The sequence below is a fragment of the Pseudonaja textilis genome, chromosome 16 (assembly GCF_049901715.1).
Source record: "Pseudonaja textilis isolate UNSWEBS1 chromosome 16, rPseTex1.2, whole genome shotgun sequence".
Classification (NCBI taxonomy): Eukaryota; Metazoa; Chordata; class Lepidosauria; order Squamata; family Elapidae; genus Pseudonaja; species Pseudonaja textilis.
In genome coordinates, this window is record NC_142005.1 from 7995317 (window position 1) to 8022826 (window position 27510).

Sequence of the window (27510 nt, forward strand, 5' to 3'; positions counted from 1 at the left end):
GAAGAGAGGAAGGAAAGGGGAAGGAAGAGAGGAAGGAAAGGGGAAGAAAGGAAGGAAAGGGATGGAAGAGGAAGGAAAGGGGAAGGAAGAGAGGAAGGAAAGGGATGGAAGAGGAAGGAAAGGGGAAGGAAGAGAGGAAGGAAAGGGATGGAAGAGAGGAAGGATTCTATTCTATTCTATTCTATTCTCCTATTTATTCTATTCTATTCTATTCTATTTTTATTCTATTTCCATTCTATTCTATTAATTCTCCTATCCTATTATTCTATTCTATTCTATTCTATTCTATTCTATTCTATTCTATTCTATTCTATTCTATTCTATTCTATTCTATTCTATTCCATTCCATTCCATTCCATTCCATGCCATTCCATGCCATTCCATTGCACTCCACTCCATTCTATTCTATTGATTAGGTGCCGAACTTCACCTCTAAGGATCACTGTGAAGCATAAGCTGAACACCTGGCAGATTAAATTTGTCGTGTTTGCTCTGCATTGGACTCCAGCCTTAAAGCAGACGAATCAGTGAGGATTGTAGGAGGAGGGGGCTGCGTCTTGCAAGGGGGCTGGATTGAGGAATTTGGGCTGCAAACACCCTGTGTGAATGAATAAATTAACACCTTTGCAAATGATGCCCAGAATTAAAAATGCATCCTGTCCCACACTCCTTGCAGGTAAATCTCTCTGGAATTCGGAGGCTGATGCTTCAGGGCTGCTATGCAGACACGGGGCGCTTTTGGGGTGCTGTTCTTCATCTTCCAAGGGATGGTCGAGGCCAGAGGTCAGTGGGGGAGCCTTGGGGAAGTCTTTGGTGGGTGGAGCTGGAAGGAAAAGTGGGTGGGGCTTCATTCTGCTGGTGGGAGGGACTGTATTCGCTTATTCCCCCCCCCCCCGTTTCCATTTTAGCAAGCCAGCCCTGTAGTCCTAAATTCGTCGGCGCGAATGCCATGGTGTGCGTTTGCAACGCAACCTACTGCGACACGGTGGATCCGGTCTCCCTCCCTGACGTCGGCTACTATGTCAAGTACACAACCAGCAGGGATGGCCAACGCTTGGAGCGGAGCGAAGGGAAAACAGGCGCCAGCTCAGGAGCTTCAGGTAAACCTGGGGGAGGGGGGTTGGGCTAGATGACCTACAAGGTCCCTTCGCACTCTGTTATGATGTCCGTTCTGTAAATCCTTTCAGGTGGAATTTTCTACACCTACGATCCTTTCGTTCAGTACCAATACATCAAAGGCTTTGGAGGGGCATTCACTGACGCTGCGGCCATCAACATCCTGAAGTTGTCTTACACAGCCCAAAACCAACTCCTCCGCTCTTACTTCTCAGAAGAAGGTGAGAAAATGAGAACTTAATGAAAATGTTTTATTGATGGTATCTCTCCCCAGTCAGACTGGCTAAGATGTATAAAAGTTAATCCCCAAAATGTTGGAATTGCTCAGCAGAATTCCAACATACTATCATGCTTGGTGGAGCTGTTAAAATGCACCATAGTTCTGGCATAGGACAGGGAAGTGGCTGGAAGAAATGCTGGGATTTAAAATAGATCATAGACCAGAATACTTTTTATTGGGAATTATACCCCCAAAATACAATAAGGATGAGCTTTATTTGATAATACATGTTATCGCTGCGGCAAGAATGATATTCGCCCAGAAATGGAAGGAGAAAGAAATACCAAGTGAGGATGAAGTAATACAATTCTGACATGCGCTGAAATGGATAGGCTAACCTTAGAGATGAAAAATAAGGACAAATCGGAATATTATACAATTTGGAATAGATTTTACCACTGGTGGGGACAGAAAGGACTTAAGATGGACTTAAAATTATTGAGAGGGTAAATTAGAGTATGAGATGAAAATAAGACTAAGGATCTTGGAGAATGTAATGTAGGTGTGAATAAATGTATATAGGTGTATAGACAAAAACTAATGTATATAGGAATGTATATACTCATACAGACCAAAAGTCAAAACCACTTCACCACGTTCAATGTTTTCAATTGCTATGTTGAATAAAAAATTAATAAAAAAGGGAAATAAAACAAGGGGAAAGAGAAGGAGAAGGAATAAGATGACCTCTGATAAAGAACTATCTTTATTTTTATTTTATTTTATTTTAAAACAAACAATCCACCTTCCCTTTAAACAGTGTGTTGTCTGGGTACCAATATCTTGTGCAATAACAAATACAGTTTACACATATTCATTGTATTGGTATTGATACTCTATCCTTACTTAATACTGATACGCACAATATGTCTAATTAGTATAACAATCCGTATCTTACCACATTTGGTTCTGTTAGCATGTTTTTTTTATATTTCACTCATCTTTTTTTAATTTCTAATTCCCATATTTCTAAGCCATCGATTAAAACAATTCCCATATCAAATAGTATTCGGTTTGTTCCTTCTCTTTAATTGCAAGTGTTAGCCTGTTCATTTCTGCTAATATTTTCTAACGTTTTCTAATATTTTCCTGATCACTTTCGCATCAGTGGAAACCTCTACACTTTTCCAGTTTGATGAGATAGTATCGATGGCATTATTATTATTCTTTTCATTATTATTATTCTTTTCATTATTATTATTATTCTTTTGGTGGACCTAAGTTTTATATCCTTTTTTTCTTCTTTTTCTGATTGTGAAAATTAGAAGACCAGAATTTTTTTCCCTTTCTCTCTCTGTCTCTCCGCTTCTGCAGGAAGTGAGTACAATTTGCTGCGTTGGCCCATTGGTTGCTCTGACTTTTCCACGCGGCCGTACAGTTACGACGACCATTGCGTGGATGACTTCGAACTCAAGTGTTTCGAGCTGGCCCCCGAAGACACCAAAGTTAGGGTGAGTTCGGCTGGACTGAACTTTTTTCCTAGCTTACCAAGAAGTAGGTTGTGGTCTACTTTGTCGAATGCCTTGCTGAAATCTAAGTATATTATGTCCACAGTATTTCGCTGGTCTACTAATTTAGTCACCATGTTGAAGAATGTTGAAGACAAAGTGATAAATTCTTTCTTCTCACAACACACGGACAGATTCAATCCCAGTTTCTATTGGGGAAATGTGAGTGCCCCAAACCAAGCTGAAAAATGTCGATCGGTTGGGTCGGTAACCGTTTTACAACTGCTACAACTTAACGACCGTAATGGGCAGGCTCCATGGTGGTCATAACATGAGGACTATCGACAGAGCTCTGGGATCAACATGGTCGAAGTCAACAAACCCACAAGGAGATGGTGTGAATGTTCTTGTGGAGCGTTGATCAGGCCATTCCCCGGAGACAGCTGGTGTCTCTCTCCACAGATCCCCTTGCTCCATCGTATCATGGCCATCACCAAGAGACCCCTCTCCCTGGTTGGCAGCCCCTGGACCAGTCCTGCCTGGCTAAGGGTCAACAACAGGGTTTACGGCCAATCCAGGATAAAGGGCAATCCAGGTGACCGCTACCACAAGACCTGGGCTCGCTATTTTATCAGGTAATAACGCTTTTTCAATCTCTTGGTGCCTAGGAGTTTCTTCCAAAACTCTGAATTTAGCAGGCTCCTCCCCTAACTTTGTCCCACCCACTTTGTGGCTCCACCCCTTCTTAAACTCCACCCCAAATCATGATCTGACCCCTCCCACAGATGTTCTTGAAAATCCCTGTGTCAGATTCCGACAGTTACCCCAATTAAATCATGAGTCTCGACTCGAGCCAAATCATAATCCATCAGAGTTGAAATACTAAAAAGAATAAGAGATGATGGATAGATACAGTATACTTCTTAACACAGGATTTACTTCATTAAGAGCTAGGAAATAGAGGTAGAGATTCGAAATTGAGAAAATGATATTGTTGCGGTTGAAGCTGAAGTAGCCATTGACAGGTAGGACATTGTAGCCGTCAATGACTCAAAAGTCAACGACAGATCCTGCCTGGGGAAATTCTGAGAGTCGAAGTCCACCCATTTCTCCAGTTCTTTTAAGCCAAATTGGAAGCTAAACCTGGCATATTTAACTCAAGCATGGATTTATTTCTGTCGCTTTGCCAATTCTGATGGAATACACGCGTTTCGATCATCCAGAGAGTTGGGAAATAGGGATTTTCATAAATACAAGGGGTTTGAAATATTTGGGTTTTGTTTTCCGGGCGTAGATGCCGCATGCTAAACGAACATTATTGCAACGTTCTGTCTTTGAATCTAGGTTCCTAGATGAGTATGCTAAAAATAATATTACTTTCTGGGCGTTAAGCTCTCAGAATGAACCAAACTCCTTCCTTTTGATGTGCATTGAAAACTTTCCAGTTAATTTCTTCTCACCGCAACATCAACGCGACTTCATCATTAAGGACTTGGGCCCCGCCCTCGCGGCCAGCTGCCACTCAGATGTTCACCTGATCATCCTGGATGACCAGAGGTGTCAGTTGCCAAACTGGGCCAACCAGGTAGGTCTTTGAACTGTAGGATGTATCTACCCTACGACGGGCAGTCTTGGACTTATATGACAAATTGATTCAAGGTCAAGTCGTGTTGCGCCTAAGTGAGAGGACGGCCTGTATTGAAACTCCACTTCTTTCCCTCCGTCCCCTGACAGGTGATTGGCAATAGTACCGCGGCGGCTTACGTATCCGGCATTGGCATCCATTGGTACTTCGATTCGGTCACCCCAGCTGGGCTTACTCTAGATGTCACCCATCACCTGTACCCCGATTTCTTCCTGCTCTACACAGAAGCTTGCAATGGTTTTCTGCACTGGGACGTGAAGGTTGCTCTGGGAAGCTGGGAGAGGGGCACCCATTACAGCAGAAATATCCTAAAGGTAAGGGGACCCCCGGGCTACGACCCCCAAATTGATCTCTTGGACAATAAGAGCGGCAGGAATGGACAAGTGACCGAAATGCCGTTCTCAGGCTTCCAAGGCGGTCATAGAGTCTCTGGGAAACTCAGCCAGTTCATCAACGTTTTGCCGTAGAGAAGGGGTGGGCGGGAGGATAATAGTCCACCAACCCCCTGCTCAGGAAGGAAGGAAGGAAGGAAGGAAGGAAGGAAGGAAGGAAGGAAGGAAGGAAGGAAGGAAGGAAGGAAGGATAACAGAGTTGGAAGATCTTCTCATCCAACCCCCTGCTCGAGAAGGAGGGAAAAAAAGATGGATGGATGGATGGATGGATGGATGGATGGATAGAAAGAAGGAAGGAAGGATAACAGAGTTGGAAGAGCTTCTAGTCCAACCCCCTGCTCAAGAAGGAGGGGAAAAAGGATGGATGGGTGGAAGGAAGGAAGGGAGGGAGGGAGGAAAGAGAGGGAAGGGAAGGAAGGAGAGAAGGAAGGAAGGAAGGAAGGAAGGAAGGAAGGAAGGAAGGAAGGAAGGAAGGAAGGAAGGATAGCAGAATAACATTTGGAAGGAACTTTGGAGGTCTTCCAGTCCAACCCCTGCTCAGAAAAGAAGGTAGGTAGGTAGGTAGGAAGGAAGGAAAGGAAGGAAGGAAGGAAGGAAGGAAGGAAGGAAGGAAGGAAGGAAGGAAGGAAGGAAGGAAGGAAGAATAGCAGAATAACAGCTGGAAGGGACCTTGGAGGTCTTCAATTCCAACCCCCATTCATTCAGGAAACCGTGTCCCACTTCAGACAAATGGTCATCCCCATCTCTTCTTCACTCACAACTTCTGCTGTTCTAGTTTTCCGTGAGTCCAAGACAGACCATAGTCTGTAGCTTGATTCTTCTGGATTTTCCTCAACCCAGAAATGTCCCCTTCCCCCCCAGCATGCAAAGGGAAGCAGGGTTGGGTTGTAGTGCAACCGGTAAAGCTACTGATCCTTTTGGTCTCTGCAGAATCTCAACCACTTTGTCACCGGGTGGATTGACTGGAACTTGGCCCTGGACATGAAAGGGGGACCCAACTGGGTGGACAACACCGTGGATAGCCCCATCATCGTGAACCCCCTCAAAGATGAATTCTACAAACAGCCCATGTTCTATCACCTGGCACATTTCAGGTAAAAACTCAGCCGAGACGGTTTCGCAAGGTGTGGAGGAAGTGGCAATGGAGAGAAAACAACAACAACAACGATACGGATGCTATAGGAGGGGCTCGTCCCGTGGCAGGGAGTTCTGCAGGCTGCCGAGGAAAGGAAGGGCGGGAAGGAGGCAGTTTTACATTTAACGGTTCGTGAATTAGATTAAGGTCCAGGAACTGACCTCGGTCCAGTGGTATCGGCTAACATTTTCTCTCTTCCGGCCAGCAAATTCATCCCGGAAGGCTCCGTGCGAGTCGCTCTCACTTCCAACTGCTTGTTCGACAGCTGTCAGTTAAAGACTTCAGCTTTCCTGAGACCCGATGGCACCGCGGTGGTTGTGGTGCTGAACGAGTAAGTGGAGAGGGTCTGGAGGACCCCAAATTGGCAATAGAGTGGGCTGGTGTGAAGCTTGGGAGATGGAAGAAGAGAGGCTTTCTAAGGAGTAATTAGATAAGAGGCCGAGTAGCCCGCAGCTACATAATGGGCAGAGAAAGAAGTTTGAAAGAAACCTTTCCTTGTTTCTCAGTCTGTAAAACAAACAGTGAGAGAGTGATATTTCCAGACTGGCAAAATTCTTGTCAGCCTTCCAAAATAATAAACAAAAGCAGACGAGCTAATCCTACTTTATTGTAAGGCTATGTTAACAGTATCTTCTAAGTCTGTAAGCATACATTTGTCACACTTCCTTTGACCAGAATTTATCCTCTCTTTTCAGTTGGTTTGTCGATATTTCTTTCACTATCTCGGACGATCAGGTGGGTTCCATTAAGGATTCGGCGAGAGCTTACTCCATCCAAACCTACCTGTGGAGGAGGCCCCTTTGAGGTCCTGAGGCGGGGAAGGAAGAGCAGGCTCTGCAGAGAAGAGACCTTGTGTCACAGCCCACAACTCACACATTGAAGAAGACGCTTCAGCTAAACCAGTGGAATGTCAGCCTCAGGAGGCATCAAACTTGGTTGATACAACACAGGCACGATCACAACACCTGGAGCATACTCAGTCTCCAATCCCTTGGACATGGACCGTAGAGCTGAGAGCAGAGCAACGATGCTCAATGAGGCTCCTTGTCAAACAAGGGAGTAGCTATCTTAATTAAAGACAGCTTGATTTAAGGGGGCACCCCTGAACCATATTCCTCTTCCGGTCTCCTGTTCTAGTGTGTCATTCCTGTGTTTCTGCTTGTGATTCCTGAAACCCTGATCGTTGGACTGTCTGACAAATCTGACTTGGCTCTCTGAACTTTGGACTGGATTTTGACTATTCTTCTGCGTGTTTCTTTTGAGAACAAAACTACTTTGGCTAGCTTTAATTTCTTGATTGCTATTTTTTTCCTTGTCTGCTGCTATCTGCTCAACCTTGAGTAAATTTTGGCTTTCCTGACCTAGCAACTGTGTGTCTGTGTGTGTCCTCATACTTACAACCAACGCAGTATATCCGTGATTACAACATGGGCAGTTATCAGCCAGCATGTCTTTTATGCGGCTGCAGCATCCCAGGGTCATGTGATCTCCATTTGTAACCATTTGAAGCCTGATTCATTTTAACAACCGCATAATCCTCTTAGCAATGGCGGTAATTGGCTTAACCCTCCTGGCACAAAGATCATAAAAATAAGCCATGGTCATAAAGTAAGTCACTTAACTGCAACAGAGTCAAGACCAATTTGAAGGCCCAAAAAGAAAAACAAAAATTGTTTTATTCTTTGGCCTGCAGGGGACGTTTGCAAAAAGTTGCTAGTCCACATGTAGAAAATATCCTTAAAACATCAACAACCTCATCCTTAACCCCACAGGCACCGGCTGATCCTTGTTAAAGTTGTCCGCTACAAGTACATTTGACTCTTGCCATATCTTAATAATTAACAGTAATGTTAATAATAATTTAAGAGGGTTTTCTGCCAACATCTTAGATTAGCTTTGAACCACTTGTTAAATTGGATCATTATCATTATCATATTATTGCAAAGCAGTGGTGGTATTCAGCCGGTTCGCACCGGTATGCACAAACCAGTAGCAAGGATTTGGCATGGGTCATCGAACTGGTAGTAACTTCTGCCTGGCCACGCCTCTGACCCAGTCGCCCCTCCCTTCCCTGCCCAGCCAGTCCTTATCGCGCATGCCCAACATCGCTGACTGCGTTCTTCCCTCCCCAGTTGTCATGCCCTTGATAGAGTTGGACTCCGAGGGAGGGGAGGAGCAACTGACAGGAAGTGAAGGTGTGGCTCCTGAGGTGGTGGAGGAGGCTGGGGAAAGGCAGAGGAAGAACCAGGCCCGTTCCCTCTGCATCCTAGGACATACAGGGAGGAACAGAGAAGGGAACAACATGGCTTATGGGAGAGGAAGCGGCCACGATCCCCCTCACTGGGGGAATAGTATATAGGAGGGGTGTTTAAAACACAGCATTGCTAGAAGTGGTAGTAAAAATTTTTTTTGAATCCCACCACTGTTGTAAAGGGCTACCTCAAAACATTTCCACCTGGGCTGCCCTAATTAATTAACTTTTTGGATGATTTCATAAATCAACGTCCTAACTGATGCCAGAGTTTTCAGAATTTTCTAACAAGGTTTTTGTAATCTGAATAAAGTCACAGCTCTTACAACAACGTGTTTTTTTCAAACTCGGGGACTTTAAGGGGTGAGGACTTCAACTCCCAGAATTCCTTAGCTAGTATGTTGGCTGGGGAATTCTGGGAGTCAAAGTCCACACCTCTTAAAGTTGCCAATTTGGAAAATAATCCAGCTTTTACAGCCTTTAACTTTTTTTTTTTTAAAGGGTGAATCACTAGGTGAGTCAATAGGTGCTGAGTCACTAGGTCTTCCTATTGGTAAGGAGTTAGCTAATAAAGTTTAATTTTGTTGGCATCTCTTCCCAACAACTCATGCTGTTGTGTTGCGCCGAAACATATTAGAAGTGACTCAGAGATCTTAGGATTTATTTTCCTTTAAAAGATATGTATCTGAAATCAACTGAGTTTTAAGGTATACTGCTCTTCAGGGTCTATTTTTTCAAAAATAATTTAAAAAAACAATTTTATTTCATTTTCACAAAACACAGAAAAATAAAACATCTTTTTTTTTAGTGAACAGCTTGGTTTCAGGTTTTCAAATCTCCATATAGATATAATCTCAGTTACATATTCATCTTTCATATTCAATTTCATATCTCGTCGCTACTTTAAATATACTTTATTAATTTTTCTTCTCAAATACTTCCCTCAGGCATATTTTATAACTCTCTCATTCATTTCTAAATCAAATTCATCCTAAAGAAAAAACTGCTATTAATTCCCTCACAAACCTTCTCATAATTCATTTCAATCACATTTTATAAATCCTTAATATACATCAATATAATTCAATTGAATTTTACATATTTTCATCTTTTATTTGATCTAGCTGTTATCGTATATTCCATTAAGTAACAATCCCCATTTCATCTTCCATTTTAATTACATATATTTTCCTGTTTTCTACATAATTTCTTATTTCTAAAATATTTATATAATCCCTTATCACCAGGCAGAATCCTCTATTTTAGTTGTAATTTCAGCCATTATCTCTGTGTCTATCAATCAAACTATTCCTTTTAATTCTTCTACGTTTCCCATATTTCTTTATTTCCTGATTCTGTTCTTTGTAACTTCCTTTCTCCTCTTTTTCTCACTCCAATTTTTGTCCCCCTTATTCTTTCAAAAACTTTTGAGTGCTTGTTAATTATCTTACGTGGTAGAATAATTAAGAATACACCTGCCTCCCATTATAAAGGAACAATGAAAGTAAGCATAAATGAATAATATTGCTCTTTGGAATGGCTTTATTTCAAGAATATATTGCACTAGCTCTCAATACCCATCCTTCACTACAAAACTATGTGATCGGGCTTAGATTTTGGGGGAGGAAAATAAGGGGGAAAAAATTCTGCCTCTGCCTACCAGCATCCATCAATATTCAACTGGTTAGCGTCCTGTCAGTGTGTGAGAGAGTGGAGGGCTGTATGGAAACTGAAAGAATATTTGCTGTGTGAGCAAGAAGGAGACAGCAAGGAGCCTGGGTGTGGCTTAGCTCAACTGTTCTGTACTAAAGCTGCTTGGCGCTCTGAAACTAAAACTCCTCTGCTTGTGTTTTGCATTTGGAAGAGATTTCTTTCCAGGTGGGGAGGGGGAGTAGAACTCCTTAGCATCAGAGCGTGTTAATAATAATAATATACTGTAGGAAATACTAATGCTCTGAGGGTCATTTTGAAAAATCCTTTCTTAGTGAGCCCCTAGAAACCAAGAGGAACCTATGTGCCAAATTTCAAGTTTGTAGGCTTTATGGTTCTAGAGATTTTGTGATGATGCGCGAGGGGCATTTTTTATAGAGAGAGATTATTCATAGAGTTTCTTATTTATGATACAACGAATGCATTTTGTCCTGAGAATCATACCGAGTTGTACATTTGAAATGACAAGAAAATACAGTATCTTTGATTATCATTTCTCCCCGTTTATAGAGAAGCATGCTATTATTTGAGACACAAGAACAGCCCCAAGGTATCTGAAATAAATACATTCATAAGCATTTCCAATACTTTTTTCCTTGATTACATTTGAAGGCAAGAAAAAGCCATGATATGCTTTTCATATAGAAAGAAAACAGGACTGCTGCAATGGTTGCTCAAAATACAACTTTCCATTGTAGTAAATGAAAGCAAGTTTTCTCCAGCGTACTTCTGAAAACGTCAACTTAAAACATTGAATTCATCTGAATACAATTTTGCATTCTTTGCTGCTAGTAAGATTATATAACTGACTTTTCTCTACAGAAAAAAAAAAATCAATAAACCTTGCATTTTAGAAGTTTAAGAAAAAAAAGATATGTACCTAAAACTATTCTTTTCTCTCTTTTTTTTTCCTTTACAAATATAGAGTTGGTTTTTAAGTTTGGAGGGAGAAAAGCGTGTACAGGTAATCCTTGATTTGCAACCAGAATTTCTGTTGCTATTATTAAAAGGGATTTGCTTGATTTTATGACCTTTTTTCCCACGATTGTCACATTTTAATCTTGAGAGAATCAAAACTTAACTTCGATCAAATAAACCAATTTTGAATTCCTTCCTGTTAGTAGATCTTGATCTTTAATCCTTTCAGATTAATTCCCTGTAATCCCTTAATTCCAAATAACGTTCTAGAACTTTCTTTTTTTTCTTTTCTTTTCTTTGTCCCTCCTTACAAAATTCTTCAAAGCTTTAATAAGCCTCTTTCGTAAATCCAATATAGGAAAGATATGTCGTTTTTCCAGTTTGTATTCTGCCAATCCCTCGGATTATTGAGACACCAGACGGTTTCGTTTGGATGTTTAATGTAGCAACTTTTTTGCATATCATTTTCATATCATACTTTTGCCCAGTAAAATCTGTTCTTCTTCTAAATGTCTTTTAAAATCAAGTTGTTCTACAATGGCAGACATTCTTAAAACTAATTCTGCGTCCGTTGTTCGCAAACATCCTTCATAATGTCTGAGATGAAAGTATTTGCTGTGTTCTGCATGAGTAAATCAAATTTAAGGGTTTTCTAATTACAGGTAATCCTTGAATTACGATCACAATTAAGCTCAACTTTTCTGTTGATGAGTTGAGACCCTTGTTAAATGAGTTTGGCCTCATTTTATGACATTTCTTGCCACCATTGTTAAGTGAATCACTGCCAGTAATTTTAAGAATTGAAAGCAACACATTTTCTTACAATTAATTTCAAAACCTTATTTCAAATCCATCTGGTACCTTTCCAAAAATCTATCACCCTTTTTCGGTTTACTCTAAAAAAAAAAAAAGTTTTTAAATCTTTAAACTTGTATTTAAAACTCCCTTCGCTAAACGGCTACTTGAAGAATACTCACCGGGACAATCCAAACACGCGACGTTAAAAGGTTCCTAATATTCAAAAAGCTGTTCACAAGCGTTTGCATATGTGATTAGAAAAGGGAATATGCAAACCCAGCGTCATTTTGAAGGTATCAATCATATTTGAAGGAAGATGGGTAGTCTTCTGAGGCATTAAATCTGCTGGAGACAATTGACTTGTCGTCTCTTCTGAGGAGCAACTGCCAGGAGCACTTTTGGGCGATCTCAAGGCCTTTCCTTGTCTGCTTCTTCATTCTTCTGAAATTACTGATTCCGCTTCATTTCTTTCCTCCACGTTCCTTCAATTTCATCCGGGTAAATATTTATAATTGACATTTGAAGGAAGTTTTTTCTTTTTTTTTAATTGTAATTTTTCTGCCCAAGCCAGTCAGCTCATCCAGTTCTCGCGAGCATCAGACATTTTGCTGCCAAGGCTACCTGGCTTCCTTCCCAGCATATAAAAGAGTTGAGTCAGTAGCTACAATCTCCTGATTCTTTATTCCGTTCTCCCTGGGAACTAACATCAGTTTTCCATGCTCTGGAATAAAGTGTTCGACAGGTAGGAACGTAACATACAATCCTGCTTTTATTACGGCACCTGGAAAAGGAGGAGGAGGGTGGTGGTTTCAGGATCGTAGAACGGAGGGGAAAAAGTGATGTCAAGATTGCAGAATGGGGAAAAGTGATTTCACAATTGGGGGAAAAAATGTGATTTCAGGTTGCAAATTAGGGGAAAAGTATATTTCAAGATTGTAGAATGGGGAAAAGCGATTTCACAATTGGGAAAAAAAATGTGATTTCAGGTTGCAACTGTGGGAAAAAGTATATTTCAAGATTGCAGAATGGGGAAAAGTGATTTCACAATTGGGGGAAAATGTGATTTCAGGTTGCAAATGAAGGGGAAAACGGTATTTTAGGATTGTGGAATGGGGGAAACTAATGATTTTAGGAACACAGAAAGGAAAAAAAAAAAAGTATGACCAGGATTACAAATTGGGGGGGGTAAAATGTAGTTCAAGATGGTTGGGATGCAGGATAAAGTGATTTTAGAATTGTGGAATAAGGGAGGAGGAATGTTTTATATGGCGCTTTTGAGTTGTGCGGCTTGAGGGATAAACCATCTTATAAAGGCATCATGGAAACCATCCAACAAATCGATCATGGTGTAAAAACGCACCAACGTTAAAAAAAATATCTTGGTTTCTTTTTTACGAGCATGGGAAGGACTTTTTGTTGCAGATTGCGGGGAGGCTGTTTGGCTGAATATTTTGGAGGGGTTGGCTGCAGTTGATACCAAAACCAATACATCCTTGATGTACGACCACACTGGAGCCCAAAATTCCTGTTGCTAAGCAAGACATTTGTTAACGGATGTTTTTCTCTCTTTTACAAACTTTCTTGCCAAACCTGTTAAACGAAACCACGCAGCTGTTTAATTACCAACACAGTTGTTAAGGGAATCTGGCTCATCCGAAGGGGACAGACACTGCAACTGTCATAAGTATGAGTCAGTTGCCAATATTAATCACGTGACCACAGGGAGGGTCGTACGTGAGAAAAACAATCCCAAGGCCCTGTTCTGACCCAAACCTTGTGCCAAGGAAACACACACCAAACAGAGGTAACAGCAAAACCGTTTCATGCTTCTGTGCAAATCCCATTAATTCACGGTTAAAAGGCTGTTTCAAACTAATTGTCTCTGATAAGCACGAGCCTTGCCAAGGTGGTGCAAAGCTGCCAAGAACACTAGATAAAGTTGCCAAGAAATATTTCAAACGCAAAAGACTCTCCAAACACCAACCAAGATATTCTGAACGTCCACAAGATTTGAGTGCAAAAACGTCTTTGCTTCCTGCAAAGAGCTCCAGCTTCTCAGCTGGCTTTTATCCCTTAAGGGAGAGGCCTCGGGGACCTCTCCATCACTGTTGCCAGCCTCCACAATCTTCAAAGACAGCACCCCACTCCTCAATGGTCCTGGGCCCATCCCTGCATCACAAGCAGGCCCCTCATCTGAGTCCTCGCTCTCCAAGACCTCCGCCATCCACACCTGCTGCCGGCGAACCACAACAGTCCCTTTTCTCTGTGAATTGGTCACTAAATGAACTGTCGTTAAGTCGAGGACTTTGAAAAGGTTTTTTTTCAACAGTCTGGAAGTTTTTCCAAGGCCAGCAAGTTTTCAACGCTCCAGGCTGTTACCTGCGGCTTGATCGGTCTAGAATAAAACCGTCTTTCACCCACAACTTAATTGTCGAGCTAGCAGACGTTATCAACATCTGGCTAGGATAAGAGGAAGGGTGGAGTCCTACTTATTCAGATCCTCCCATCCTTTCCCCGTTGGGCACCAGCCAAGACCCCCCAAGGGTGGGGAAGAGGTTGGCAGTGATTGTGCAAGATCCTTGGGCGGAATTCAGCTTGCCAGAACTGAGTTTTTGGGGAAAAAAACAAGTGCTACCGCTCTGCCTTCCACGGAGGATCTGTATGCTGCACGAGTCAAAAAAACGGCTGGGAAAATATCTACAGACCCCTCACATCCCAGACATATAAACTGTTTCAACTCCCACCCTCAAAACGACGCTATAGAGCCCTGCACACCAGAACAACTAGACACAAGGGGAGTTTTTTCCCCCGAATGCCATCCCTCTGCTAAACAAATAATTCCCACAACACTGTCAAACTTACTAAGTCTGCATTACTAATATTCTTCTTATGTTTCCCATTACCTATTTCCTTATCTACGGATGATTATAACTTTATTCTATACTTTCTCTTCTCTTATTTCTATTGTATTGTATTACATTGTATTGTATTGTATTGTATTGTATTGTATTGTATTGTATTGTATTGTATTGTACTGTACTGTACTGTACTGTATTCTATTCTATTCTATTCTACTCTATTCTGAATACTATTCTATTCTTCCTCTTCTCTTCTTATTTCTTTTTTTTTCTTTTTTTACAAATTTTATTCAATACATTATTTTAAAACATTGAACATGGTGAAATCATTTTTGACATATCTTTTTGTCTTGCATCTTACAATATATAATATATAGCTTATATACATTTATAGACACTGAATCTTTATACATTTAATTTTCTTTAATTACATCTTCTGCCATTCTCAGTTTTAGTTTAATCACATGATCTCGGATATCCCCTTTACAAATCCTATTTCTCTTTTTCATTTTGAGTCCTCGCTTTCCGTTCCCACCAATAATAAAATTTATTCCAAATTACATAATATTCTGACTCATCCTTATATTTCATTTCTCTTCTCTTCTTATTTCTCTTCTCTTCTGAATTCTATTCTATTCTTATTTCTCTTCTCTTCTCTATTCTATTCTCTCATTCTTTTCTCTTCTTTCTCTTTCTCTTCTCTTCTCTTCTGAATCCTATTCTATTCTTTCTCTTCTCTTCTTATTTCTCTTCTATTCTTTCTCTTCTCTTATTTATCTTATCTTCTCTTCTTTCTCTTCTCTTCTTATTTCTCTTCTCTTCTGAATTCTATTCTATCCTTCTTATTTCTATTCTATTCTCTCATTCTTTTCTCTTCTTTCTCTTTCTCTTCTCTTCTCTTCTGAATCCTATTCTATTCTTTCTCTTCTCTTTTTATTCCTATTCTATTCTTTCTCTTCTCTTCTTATTTCTCTTCTATTCTCTTCTGAATCCTATTCTATTCTTTCCTCTTTTTATTCCTATTCTATTTTTTCTCTTCTCTTCTGAATCCTATTCTGTTCTTTCTCTTCTCTTTTTATTCCTATTCTATTGTATTCTATTCTACTCTATTATGTTCTTCTTCATTCTATTCTGTCGATAGTTGCTCAGTAATTTATCTATTTGGTGCCGAACTGCACCTCTAAGTATCACTGTGAAGCATAAGCTGAACACCTGGCAGATTAAATCGTTCATGTTTGCTCTGTGCTGGACTCCAGCCTTAAAGCAGACGAATCAGTGGAGATTGTAGGAGGAAGGGGCTGCGTCTCGCAAGGGGGCTGGATTGAGGAATTTGGGCTGCAAACACCCCGCGTGAGTGAACAAATTAACACCTCTGCAAATGATGCCCAGAATTAAAAATGCATCCTGTCCCACACTCCTTGCAGGTAAATCTCTCTGGAATTCGGAGGCTGATCCTTCAGGGCTGCTATGCGGACACGGGGCGCTTTTGGGGTGCTGTTCTTCATCTTCCAAGGGATGGTCGAGGTCAGAGGTCAGTGGGGGAGCCTTGGGGAAGTCTTTGGTGGGTGGAGCTGGAAGGAAAAGTGGGTGGGGCTTCATTCTGCTGGTGGGAGGGACTGTATTCGCTTATTCCCCCCCCCCCCCATTTCCATTTTAGCAAGCCAGCCCTGTAGCCCTAAATTCGTTGGCGCGAATGCCATGGTGTGCGTTTGCAACGCAACCTACTGCGACACGGTGGATCCGGTCTCCCTCCCTGATGTCGGCTACTATGTCAAGTACACAACCAGCAGGGATGGCCAACGCTTGGAGCGGAGCGAAGGGAAAACAGGCACCACCTCAGGAGCTTCAGGTAAACCTGGGGGAGGGGGGTTGGGCTAGATGACCTACAAGGGTCCCTTCCCACTATTTAAAAAAAAAATTATATCAATTCTTGTATCTCAGGTGGAATTTTCTACACCTACAATCCTTCCGTTCACCACCAGTACATCAAAGGTTTCGGCGGATCGCTCACCGACTCCGCGGCCATCAACATCCTGAAGTTGTCTTACGCAGCCCAGAACCAACTCCTCCGCTCTTACTTCTCGGAAAAAGGTGAGAAAATTGGGCATGACCGCTTGATGAAAGCTAGCAGCTCAGGGAAAGCTAGCATCCTGAGGCTCTATCTTTCTCAAAGCAAGGATTAAAATCCAGCAGGGTTAGGCTGCATTTTAAAGCCAGAATGGTGGTCTTTGTGGGCATACCATCTGAACAATCCAGAAAGTATTCTGGTTTTTTTATTCTTTTAAACAAAGCCCTGTTTTTACTGACTTTATGCACCAACTTTTAATGAGGAAAAAAAACAAGGTAGGTTCTCTACAAAGGAGAATTCCATGGAGTCAGTTAAAAATTACAATTTTTAACTGACTCGATTTATCCATGGAATGCTCAAGAATGAAAAGATTCTTCCATTGTTTAACTCAATATAAATTTGTCAACTGTTATTAGGACTACAAATATGACTATTAGTATATTATTTATAGTGAAAGGAGTGACCTTTAGAATATGGAGATTGACACAAGAATAACATCCTGAAATATGGAATAACCAAAGAATGAAAGATGATATTTTAACACAATTATGCGTATTAATGTCAAATTCTGTAAGATTGTCAAGTGTATGAAACATGAAGAATATTTGTTTTAAAACGTAAGACACTCTGGCAAATACAATGATATGTTTGTAAAAAATAAGAAAATATTAAAAAATCACTTGAGAGGGGCGGAAAGAATGAAAACCTTCATCTTTATGAGATGGTATGGATGGCATTATCAATTTGTGTGTGTGTGTATGTCTGATTGTGAAAAATTAGACTCTTGGAAGACCACAATTTTTTCCCTTCTCTCTGTCTCTCCGCTTCTGCAGGAAGTGAGTACAATTTGCTGCGTTGGCCCATTGGTTGCTCCGACTTTTCCACGCGGCCGTACAGTTACGGTGACCATTGCGTGGATGACTTCGAACTCAAGTGCTTCGAGCTGGCCCCCGAAGACACCAAAATTAGGGTGAGTTCGGCTGGGTGCTCAGCGTCATAGTTGCATCGAAGGCTGGTTTCCACTTGTGAGAAAGCGCTTTCTCTCTACACAACAAATAGAGTTGTGGGAAACTTGGCGCGTTCTGAGCTTGGTGGTTTCCTTGTAGACGTTTCATGACCCAACTAGGTAATATCATCAGTGTTAGAAGGGAGAGGGGTTCTGGGAGTAAATGAGAAGAGGACGAGGAAGAGAAGGAGGAGGAGGAGGAGGATTGTGTAGAATCCTGGTGGCTTTTGAGTTTGGTTGTTTTCCTTGCAGATGTTTCATTACCCAACTAGGTAATATGACTGTAACTTCGTCGCTTGTATCCTTACAATTTATATTGACTGTTTCCTAATATGATTTGATTGCTTATTGTACTCTATGACTATCATTAAGTGTTGTACCTAATGATTCTTGATGAATGTCTCTTTTCTTTTATGTACACTGAGAGTATTTGCACCAAGACAAATTCCTTGTTTGTCCAACCACACTTGGCCAATAAAGAATTCTACTCTACTCTACTCTACTCTACTCTATTCTAATATCATAAGTGTTGGAAGGGAGTTGGGTTCAGAGGAGGAGGAGGAGGAGGAGGAGGAGGAGGAGGAGGAGGAGGAGGAGGTTTCTTGCTTAACAACCATGGTGAAAAATGTTGATCAGTTGGGTCAGTAACCATTTATGACTGCTACAATTTAGCAACCGCAATGGGCAGGCTCCATGGTGGTCATACCATGAGGACTATTGACAGAGCTCTGGGATCAACATGGTCGAAGTCAACAAGCCCACAAGGAGATGGTGTGAATGTTCTTGTGGAGCGTTGATCAGGCCATTCCCTGGAGACAGCTGGTGTCTCTCTCCACAGATCCCCTTGCTCCATCGTATCATGGCCCTCACCAAGAGACCCCTCTCCCTGGTTGGCAGCCCCTGGACCAGTCCTGCCTGGCTAAGGGTCAACAACAGGGTTTACGGAAAATCCAAGATAAAAGGCAATCCAGGTGACCGCTACCACAAGGCCTGGGCTCGCTATTTTATCAGGTAATCGCGCTTTTTCAATCTCATGGTGCCTAGGAGTTAGGCTCCTCCCCTAACTACGCTCCACCCACTTGGTGGCTCCACCCCTTCTCAAACTCCACCCCAAATCGTGATCTGACCCCTCCCACAGACGTTCTTGAAAATCCCTGTAGATGATTAAGAAATCAGTGGGACAATTTGCATGGAGAACTTCAATCCCTTCTCTGTCTGCTCACCCTGCTCCGGGGATATTTTCAGGCTAATCCCTTTCATTTTTTCACCAATTTATTTATTACAATCCTTTCTCCCCACCCTCAATCTTGGCAATTTTAAGAAGGGCCAACCTCAACTCGTACGAGTCCTTAGCTATTGTCTGGCTGGGGGATTCTGGGTGATGTAGTCCAGTTTTGTTTTGTTTTTCATACTTCGCCACTTTAAGACCAGGTGGACTTCAACTCCCAGAATTCCCCCAGTCAGACCCTGGCTGGGGGATTCTGGGAGATGTAGTAGTCCACCCATTTCTCCCATCCTTGTCCATCCGTCTCTGTATGCCAAAATGGAGCCTATATTTGGGATCTCTAACTCAAAAGGTTATGGATGGTCTTTTCTTAAAAACTTCCAGCATTCACAGCTTCTGGAAGCAAGTTGTCCGCCAACTGATTGTTCTAACTGTCAGGAAGATAGCAAAATACAAGAGGAAATGACATATTTTGTTTTCCAGGCAAAGATGCAGCATGCTAAAACTAATATTATCGCAAACTTCTCTTGTCTTGTATTTAAGGTTCCTTGATGAGTACGCCCAAAACAATATTACTTTCTGGGCCCTCAGCTCACAGAATGAACCCATCACTGCTCTTTTCGTAAGTCGGAGTGACTTCCCTTGCAATTATTTCTCACCGCAACATCAGCGCGACTTTATCATTCAAGATTTGGGGCCCGCCCTGGTCGCCGGCGGTTACACCGACATCCGCCTGATGATCCTGGATGACCTGAGGTGTCACTTGCCGAACTGGGCTGACCAGGTGGGTTTCCAACTGTAGGACATATCGACGCTTCTGTTCTGACCTGGGCTTCCCAAAATCACGAAGCAGACCGCTCGTCCTGACAAAACCCCTTTTATTTAGGCTAACGTGAATTCCTCTCAGCCACCTCCAGCAAGGTCCCAGCAAACAGTCTTTCAAGAATGATTTACAACCACAGACCTTATCAAGGTTGGAGAGCTGCCAGGCCGATAGCTTCCAAATGCAATGGCTATATAAGAAAATACTTGGCACGAAGAAATCTAAACACTAACTAAACGAATTAATTGTCTCCGGCAAACTCCACTTCCCTTTCGCTTCTCTTTTATTCCCTATGGGAGGGACCATTCCCTGTCCACCTGTGGCTTTACTCCTGAGAACCTTTGTTCCTCAGCTGTTCCCTTCTCCTGGCAGCTCTGTGCATGTGCACACTGGGAACAGGCTCCAGCTGTTCTTCTGCCTCACTGATGTCCAACTCCAAAGGCAACTGATAAGTGTTAGATGACCCTGAGCCCATCTCTGCCTTCGACTCAGAGCCCTTGTCAGAACCTTCCCCAGACTCCAGGACTGGCCCATGTTCCTCCCCGACTTCCTCACTGTCATGGGGGGGAATCCTCAACTTACAACTATGTGTTTAGCGACTGTTCAACAACACTGGAAAAGGGTGACTTAGGAGCATTACTTGCCTTTAACCACCATTGCTGGGTCCCCGTGCTCACGTGATCAAAATTCAGAAGCTGGGTTGCCCATTTGGATCACGTGACCGCGGAGAAGCCGCGACGGCCATCAGTGTGAACAAAGGTCATCGGTCGAATTTTTGTGTGTGTGACTTTGAACCGTCACTAAATGGGCAGTTGTTGTCAGCTTTGGAAACCATATTGAGACCAGATGCTCCCACACTGCCACATTTTGAGCCTGGAAAAGCGGGAGGGGAACATTCCTTGGAGTGTATCTAGTTAGACATAACAACATTCTTTTTCTGATTCAAGGTCAGGTGGTGTTGCACCTAAGTGAGAGGACGGCCTGTATTGAAACTCTACTTCTTTCCCTCCGTCCCCTGACAGGTGATTGGCAATAGTACCGCGGCGGCTTACGTATCCGGCATTGGCATCCATTGGTACTTAGATTCGGTCATCCCAGCTGCGCTTACTCTAGATGTCACCCATCACCTGTACCCCGATTTCTTCCTGCTCTACACGGAAGCTTGCAATGGTTTTCTGGACTGGGACGTGAAGGTTGCTCTGGGAAGCTGGGAGAGGGGCACCCATTACAGCAAAAATATCCTAACGGTAAGGGGACCCCCGGGCTACGACCCCCAAATTGATCTCTTTGATGGTAGAAATTAGGCAGGAATGGGAGTCCAAAGGTCCTTGCAGTTTCTCGCTGTTCAAAGGACGTTGAATAGTCTTCGGGAAGCTGAACCAGTCAACCAAAACTCTGGCTTAAATTGGGGTGGGCTTGAGGATAACAGAATAACAAGAGTTGGAAGGAATTTGGCAGTCTTCTAGTCCACAACACACACACACACACACCCCGCTCAGGAAGGAAGGAAGGAAGGAAATGGAAGAATGAGAGAAGGAAACACAAAGGAAAGGAGAAAGAAGAAGAAAGGCAGGAAGGAAGGAAAGGAAAGGAAACGATAGCAGAATAAGAGTGTTGAAAGGAAATTTGGAGGTCTTCTAGTCCAACCCCTGCTCAAGAAGGAAGGAAGGAATGAAGGAAGGAAGGAAGGAAGGAAGGAAGGAAGGAAGGAAGGAAGGATAGCAGAATAAATGGGTTGAAAGGAACTTTAGAGGACATCTAATCCAGCCCCTGATCAAGTAGGAAACCTTCTTCTATGGAAGACAAATGGTTATCCAATCGCTTCTTGAAAACCCCCAGTGATGGAGAAGGAAGGGAGGAAGGAAGGAAGGAAGGAAGGAAGGAAGGAAGGAAAGAAGGAAGGAAAGTAGATAAATAAATGGATCGATGGAAGGAAGGAAGGAAGGAAGGAAGGAAGGAAGGAAGGAAGGAAGGAAGGAAGGAAGGAAGGAAGATGAGTACATAAATAGATGGATCAAAGGAAAGGAAGGAAGGATATATAGCAGAATAACAGAGTTGGAAGGGACCTTGGAGGTCTTCTAGTCCAACCCCTGCTCAAGCAGGAAATCCTATATCATTTTAGACAGTCCAAATCTCTTCTTTAATACCGCCAGTGTTGGAGCACCTTTCTGCTGGCAAGTTTTGATCTTTAGTGAACCTAGTTCTAGTTTTCCATGACTCGAAGACAGACCATAGTCTGTAACTTGATTCTTTTGGATTTTCCTCAACCCAGAAATGTCCCCCTTCCCCCCCACCAGCATGCAAAGGGAAGCAGGGTTGGGCTGTAGTGCAACCGGTAAAGCTACTGATCCTCTTGGTCTCTGCAGAATCTCAACCACTTTGTCACCGGGTGGATTGACTGGAACTTGGCCCTGGACATGAAAGGGGGACCCAACTGGGTGGACAACCCCGTGGATAGCCCCATCATCGTGAACCCCCTCACAGATGAATTCTACAAACAGCCCATGTTCTATCACCTGGCACATTTCAGGTAAAAACTCAGCCGAGACGGTTTCGCAAGGTGTGGAGGAAGTGGCAACGGAGAGAAAACAACAACAACAACGATACGGATGCTATAGGAGGGGCTCGTCCCATGGCAGGGAGTTCTGCAGGCTGCCAAGGAAAGGAAGGGCGGGAAGGAGGCAGTTTTACATTTAACGGTTCGTGAATTAGATTAAGGTCCAGGAACTGACCTCGGTCCAGTGGTATCGGCTAATATTTTCTCTCTTCCGGCCAGCAAATTCATCCCGGAAGGCTCCGTGCGAGTCGCTCTCACTTCCAACTGCTTGTTCGACAGCTGTCAGTTAAAGACCTCAGCTTTCCTGAGACCCGATGGCACCGCGGTGGTTGTGGTGTTGAACGAGTAAGTGGAGAGGGTCTGGAGGACCCCAAATTGGCAATAGAGTGGGCTGGTGTGAAGCTTGGGAGATGAAAAAAGAGAGTAGCCCGCAGCTGCATCATGGGCAGAGAAAGAAATTCGGAAGAAACCTAGTGTTGTGGTCCGCCAGCAGCCTGCGGAGACGGCGGCAGAATTGGACAGTGGGGAGGGACATGGGCCAGTCCTGGAGTCCGGGCAGGACTCGGACGTTGGTCCTGCATCCAGGGCCATCTGGGAGTTATGCGCTGACCCCGGAGCCTCCAGAATCTGACAGCAGCGAGGCAGAGGAATAGGGTGAGCCTGTTCCCAGTGTGCGCATGCACAAAGCTGCCAGAAGGCAAGAACAGTTAAGAAAAAAGGGGCGACTGGAGAGTAAGGCTTGGAGGTGATTGCTCCCTCCCAGGAGATATAAAAGAAGAGCAAAGGGACAGGAGTCTTTGCAGGAAGCAACTTTGTTCGTTCTGGTCGGCTTGAAACCTGAAGCTCAGTGTTGAATTTGTGCTCCGGTTGGCCTTGTATAACTAATTGGAAATTTAGTCGTTGGCAGCGTTTCAAAGGAAGATAAAGGTGCGTGCTTATCAGACTTATCCCGAAGGACTTTGGCAGACTTCCATGGGACTATTTATAACTGGTTGAGACTCATTACGGGCTGTGAATGACGATAATTCACAGCCGTTGAACTAAAATAAAAGGGTTTTGGATTTAATGTGTGTTTGTAGATGTCTCCCTAAGCCTTGGTCAAACACCTAGTTTCTTAGTCTGTAAAATAAACAGCGAGCGATTTATATTTCCAGACTTGCAAAATTGTTGTCAACCTTCCAGACAGTGAACAGAACCAGACAAGTTAATCCTACTTTATTGTAAAGGCTACATTAACAGAATCTTCCGAGTCCAAAAGTAGAAATGCCTCACATCTCTCTTAACGCAAATCTCTCCTTTTTTCAGCCGGTCTGTCAATATTTCTTTCGCTATCTCGGACGATCAGGTGGGTTCCATTAAGGATTCGGCGAGAGCTAACTCCATCCAAACCTACCTGTGGAGGAGGCCCCTTTGAGGTCCTGAGGCGGGGAAGGTAATTCGCTACTCGCTCAGGAAGAGCGGCCTCTGCAGAGAAGAGACCTTGTGTCACAGCCCACAACTCACGCATTGAAGAAGCCGCTCCAGCTAAACCAGTGGAATGTCAGCCTCAGGAGGCATCAAACTTGGTTGATACAACACAGGCACAATCACAACACCTGGAGCATACTCAGTCTCCAATCCCTTGGACATGGACCGTAGAGCTGAGAGCAGAGCAACGGTGCTCAATGAGGTTCCTTGTCAAACAAGGGAGTAGCTATCTTAATTAAAGACAGTTTGATTTAAGAGGGTACCCCTGAACCATATTCCTCTTCCGGTCTCTTGTTCTAGTGTGTAATTCCTGTGTTTCTGCTTGTGATTCCTGAAATCCTAATCGTTGGACTGTTTGTTAAATCTGACTTGGCTCTCTGAACTTTGGACTGGATTTTGACTATTCTTCTGCGCGCTCCTGTCGAGAACGAAAGCACTCTGGAAAACTTTTAATTCGTTGGTTGATATTTCCTCCGTTGTCTGGTGTTACCTGCTCCAAAATGAGTAAATGGCTAATCACTCGGTGTCTGTATTTGTGCGTGTGTGAGTTGGAGACCTGAAACAGGACAACTTGGACGAATCAATCTAAACAGAGTTGGAAGGGACCTTGTAGGTCATCTAGTCCACCCCCACCCCCCCGCTCAAGCGGGAGACCCTACACCATTTCTGACAAATGGCAGTCCAGTCTCTTCTTGAAGGTCTCAAGTGATGGTGCTCCCATAACTTCCAAGGGCAACTTCTGTTCCATTGAATATAGAATAACAGAGTTGGAAGGGACCTTGGAGGTCATCTAGTCCAACCCCCCTCCACCCAAGCAGGAGATCCTACACCATTTCAGACATATGGCAGTTTGGTCTCTTCTTGAAGCTCCCACAACTTCCGAAGGCAACTTCTGTTCCATGGGTTGATGGTTCTCCCTGTCAGAAAGTTTCTCCTTATTTCCAGGTTAAATCTCTCCTGGTTCAGTTTCCATCCATTCTTCCTCGTCTGGCCTACAGGCGCTTTGGAAAATAGAAAATCATCTCAAATAGAAAACTCTCTATGTCATTTATTTATTTATTTTGATAGTACAAGGTTTTTTTATTTTTATAACAACAACAAAAACAAACAATTTGTGAAGAATATGGAAGAGTAACACACAACTTTGCAGTAACCCGCTGCTTACTTCTCTTCGCGTAGAGGTAGTCCCATTAAGGACTACTCATTCAATATGGTTTGTCCGCAGGTTTTGATCCTGACAAAAAAATCATCAAATTACAGACATAAAATAAGTCATTTAACCACTGGTGGGATTGAAATTGTTTTACTACCAGTTCTCTGGGCGTGGCTTGGTGGGCGTGGCAGGGGAAGGATACTGCAAAATCCCCCTTCCCTCCCCACCCCATTAACCTGCTTTCCAGTTCCGTTCTCCTGTTCAGAGCAACCAAAGAAGACCCAGCCGATCAACTGGGACTCAATGGGAGGCAGAGAAGAGATGGGGGTTGGCGGGGCCAGTCAGAGGCAGGATTTTCCAGGTCTCCGGACTAACTCAAAATTTCCGCTACCGGTTCCGTAGAACCGGTCAGAACCGGCTGAATGCCACCTCTGCATTTAACAACTTCTAAAGAGTAGGGATGCGGTGGCTCAGTGGCTAAGACGCCGACCTTGCTGATTAGAAAGGTTGGCTGTTGGGTGGTTCGAATCCCCCGTGTCGCGTCACAGAGCGAGCTCCGTTCCTTGTCCCAGCTTCTGCCAACCGAGCAGTTCGAAAGCACGTAAAAAAAAAAAATGCAAGTAGAAAAATAGGGACCCCCCCCTTGGGTGGGGAGGGAACAGCATCCTTTGTGCGCCTTTGGCATTCAGTCCTGCCGGCCACATGACCACGGAGACGTCTTCGGATAGTGCTGGCTCTTCTTCGGCTTTGTAACGGAGATGAGCCCTGCCCCCCCCCGAGCCGTGGTCGCCAATCAGTGGGCCAGAGACCGCTGGTGGTCCGTGAGAAAATGTTGGTGGTCCGCAGAGAAATGTCGCCCGCCCCCCAAAGCAATTAATCCAGGCTGCGCGGGAACACAAGGCTGCGCTGCCCACATGGACCGTGGGAACACAAGGCTTGCATCGCTTGCATTGTGAACAACACATAATAGGGAGGGGAAGGGGGAAAGGGTGGAGGGGGGGAACTTGCCCCACTCGCCCCAGGTGCCTGGCCCGGCCACTGGGCTGCTACTTTCCGCTTCTTTCTTCTTCTGCTTTTGGCTGCACGCAAGGAAAGCAGCAAAGTCTTTCTTTCTCTCCCCAAACTCTGCCAGAAATGAGTCTTTGGGACCCTGCAAGGCCTCCTGATCCAAGAGGCTGCGCCAGCAAAGACTCATTTCTGGCGGAGTTTGGGGGAGAGAAAGAAAGACTTCTGCGGCTTCTGCTGCTTTCCTTGCATGCAGCCAAAAGTCTCTCTCTCTCTCTCTCCTTGAGAACGGAGCTGGAGACGGTATCCCGCAATCCCAAACAAAGAACGATCGATCGGCAGGAAGTTGGGGTGGGGCATTTTCCTGCAGACTTTTTGGGGGATTTTCCCAGGGGGGTCTCTGGTCCGCGGGATTTAAAATTGTGAGTTTGGTGGTTCCCTGAAGTCCAAAAGGTTGTCGACCCCTGGACTAGAGCTGGAAACAACTAGCACGTATGTGCGAGGGGAAACCTTTACTTTAAAAGGTAATTCAGGACTCATTTGAAGGCACGAAAAAGAGAAGGAAAAATTGCTCTATTCTTTGGCCTGCAGGGGGTGCTTGCATTTCAAATGGTGCTAGTCCACATGGGCAAAACGTCGGTAGAATTTCACAACCTCATCCTTAACCCCCACACGTTGGCTGGGTTATTTAGCCTTTGATCCTTGATGAAATCGTTCCGCTACAAATACACTCGACTCTTACCGCATCTTGATCATTAACATACCATAATGGGTTATGATAATTCTTCTCGCTTCATCATAATTTAAATAGGGGTTTTCTGCATTTTAAGATTATGTTTTAAACCACTCAGCTGTGAGATGGGATTATTCTGATCGTTATTTCAAAACTCTCAGCATTTCAGCACAGGCCGGCCTAATTAATGAGCTCCTGGGCGATTTAATGAAAGAATAGATAATTAATCCCAGAGTTCTCACGATTTCTGGGAACGGCGCTGTATTCTGAATAAAGTCACAGCCCCGGTTCCCTTAGAACAGAGCTGGCTGAAGGATTCTGGGAGTTGAAGTCCACGAGTCTTAAAAGTTGCCAACTTTGGAAGAAGAACAATTGTTGTCGACGTCAACTCCCAGAATTCTTAGCGGCTTGGCAACTTGTCAGCGTGCTAGCTGGGGGAATTCTGGGAGTTGAAGTCCACAGATCCTAAAAATGGCCAATTTGGGAAAACACTGTTCTAGAACCCTCTCCATTAATATAATATATATTATATGAATATAATATTGAACAAAAAATCGGGGGCAAGTCCAGGACTAACTTGACCAGCGGAAGGGAAGTAAAATGAAGAGAATACAAATTTGGGGGGTGCCATTCAGAAATTAAAAGGATATATACATGCAAACAAATTTCACATTTAGCTTTTTAAAATTCCCTCCGCCACCCTTCGTCTTCCCTTCTGTGTCATTCCCCCATCCAGAGGGACTAGTAACTTACTTTTTTTTTGTTAATGGGAACGTTGGCTGGAGCAGACCTGGTTTTGCCATCCCTTCCTTCCCACGGATCTTATCTATTTTGAATTGCAAAACCATTTCCAAACAGTTGGGAATTGGTTTGCAATAAAACTTGAAGCTGAATATCAGCATCTCTCTATCTCTCTCTCCGC

At 43.5% G+C, this 27510-nt stretch overlaps 2 protein-coding genes across 3 annotated transcripts; both read left to right on the forward strand.

Moving 5' to 3' along the window:
- The first annotated feature begins 472 nt into the window (after nt 1-472).
- Nucleotides 473-7367, forward strand: LOC113454462 (lysosomal acid glucosylceramidase-like). Its single transcript, XM_087914224.1, has 10 exons — nt 473-783; nt 909-1100; nt 1188-1337; nt 2711-2847; nt 3307-3479; nt 4189-4429; nt 4579-4803; nt 5812-5975; nt 6222-6347; nt 6712-7367. Exons 1-10 carry the CDS (start codon nt 720-722, stop codon nt 6818-6820), a joined length of 1581 nt encoding a protein of 526 aa, XP_087770350.1. The 5' UTR covers nt 473-719; the 3' UTR covers nt 6821-7367.
- Nucleotides 7368-12015: 4648 nt separating this feature from the next.
- On the forward strand, nt 12016-24219 carry LOC113454157 (lysosomal acid glucosylceramidase-like). 2 transcript variants are annotated; one of them, XM_087914222.1, is made up of 11 exons: nt 12016-12435; nt 15976-16082; nt 16209-16400; nt 16493-16642; nt 17453-17589; nt 18464-18636; nt 19394-19634; nt 20696-20920; nt 22040-22203; nt 22450-22575; nt 23536-24219. In XM_087914222.1, exons 2-11 carry the CDS (start codon nt 16019-16021, stop codon nt 23642-23644), a joined length of 1581 nt encoding a protein of 526 aa, XP_087770348.1. In that variant the 5' UTR covers nt 12016-12435; nt 15976-16018; the 3' UTR covers nt 23645-24219. The 2 variants fall into 2 exon arrangements, with proteins under 2 accessions (XP_087770348.1, XP_087770349.1); XM_087914223.1 differs by lacking the exons at nt 12016-12435; nt 15976-16082 and adding an exon at nt 15679-15975.
- The last annotated feature ends 3291 nt before the right edge of the window (nt 24220-27510 follow it).

Bases quoted from the DNA above. Each gene is read 5' to 3' on its own strand.
- LOC113454462 (XM_087914224.1), top strand. From the start codon at position 720: ATGCAGACACGGGGCGCTTTTGGGGTGCTGTTCTTCATCTTCCAAGGG. The intron at 1,338-2,710 runs GTGAGAAAATGA...CCGCTTCTGCAG, and splicing joins CTCTTACTTCTCAGAAGAAG to GAAGTGAGTACAATTTGCTG. The intron at 4,804-5,811 runs GTAAGGGGACCC...TGGTCTCTGCAG, and splicing joins ACAGCAGAAATATCCTAAAG to AATCTCAACCACTTTGTCAC.
- LOC113454157 (XM_087914222.1), top strand. From the start codon at position 16,019: ATGCGGACACGGGGCGCTTTTGGGGTGCTGTTCTTCATCTTCCAAGGG. The intron at 16,401-16,492 runs GTAAACCTGGGG...CTTGTATCTCAG, and splicing joins CACCACCTCAGGAGCTTCAG to GTGGAATTTTCTACACCTAC. The intron at 19,635-20,695 runs GTGGGTTTCCAA...GTCCCCTGACAG, and splicing joins TGCCGAACTGGGCTGACCAG to GTGATTGGCAATAGTACCGC.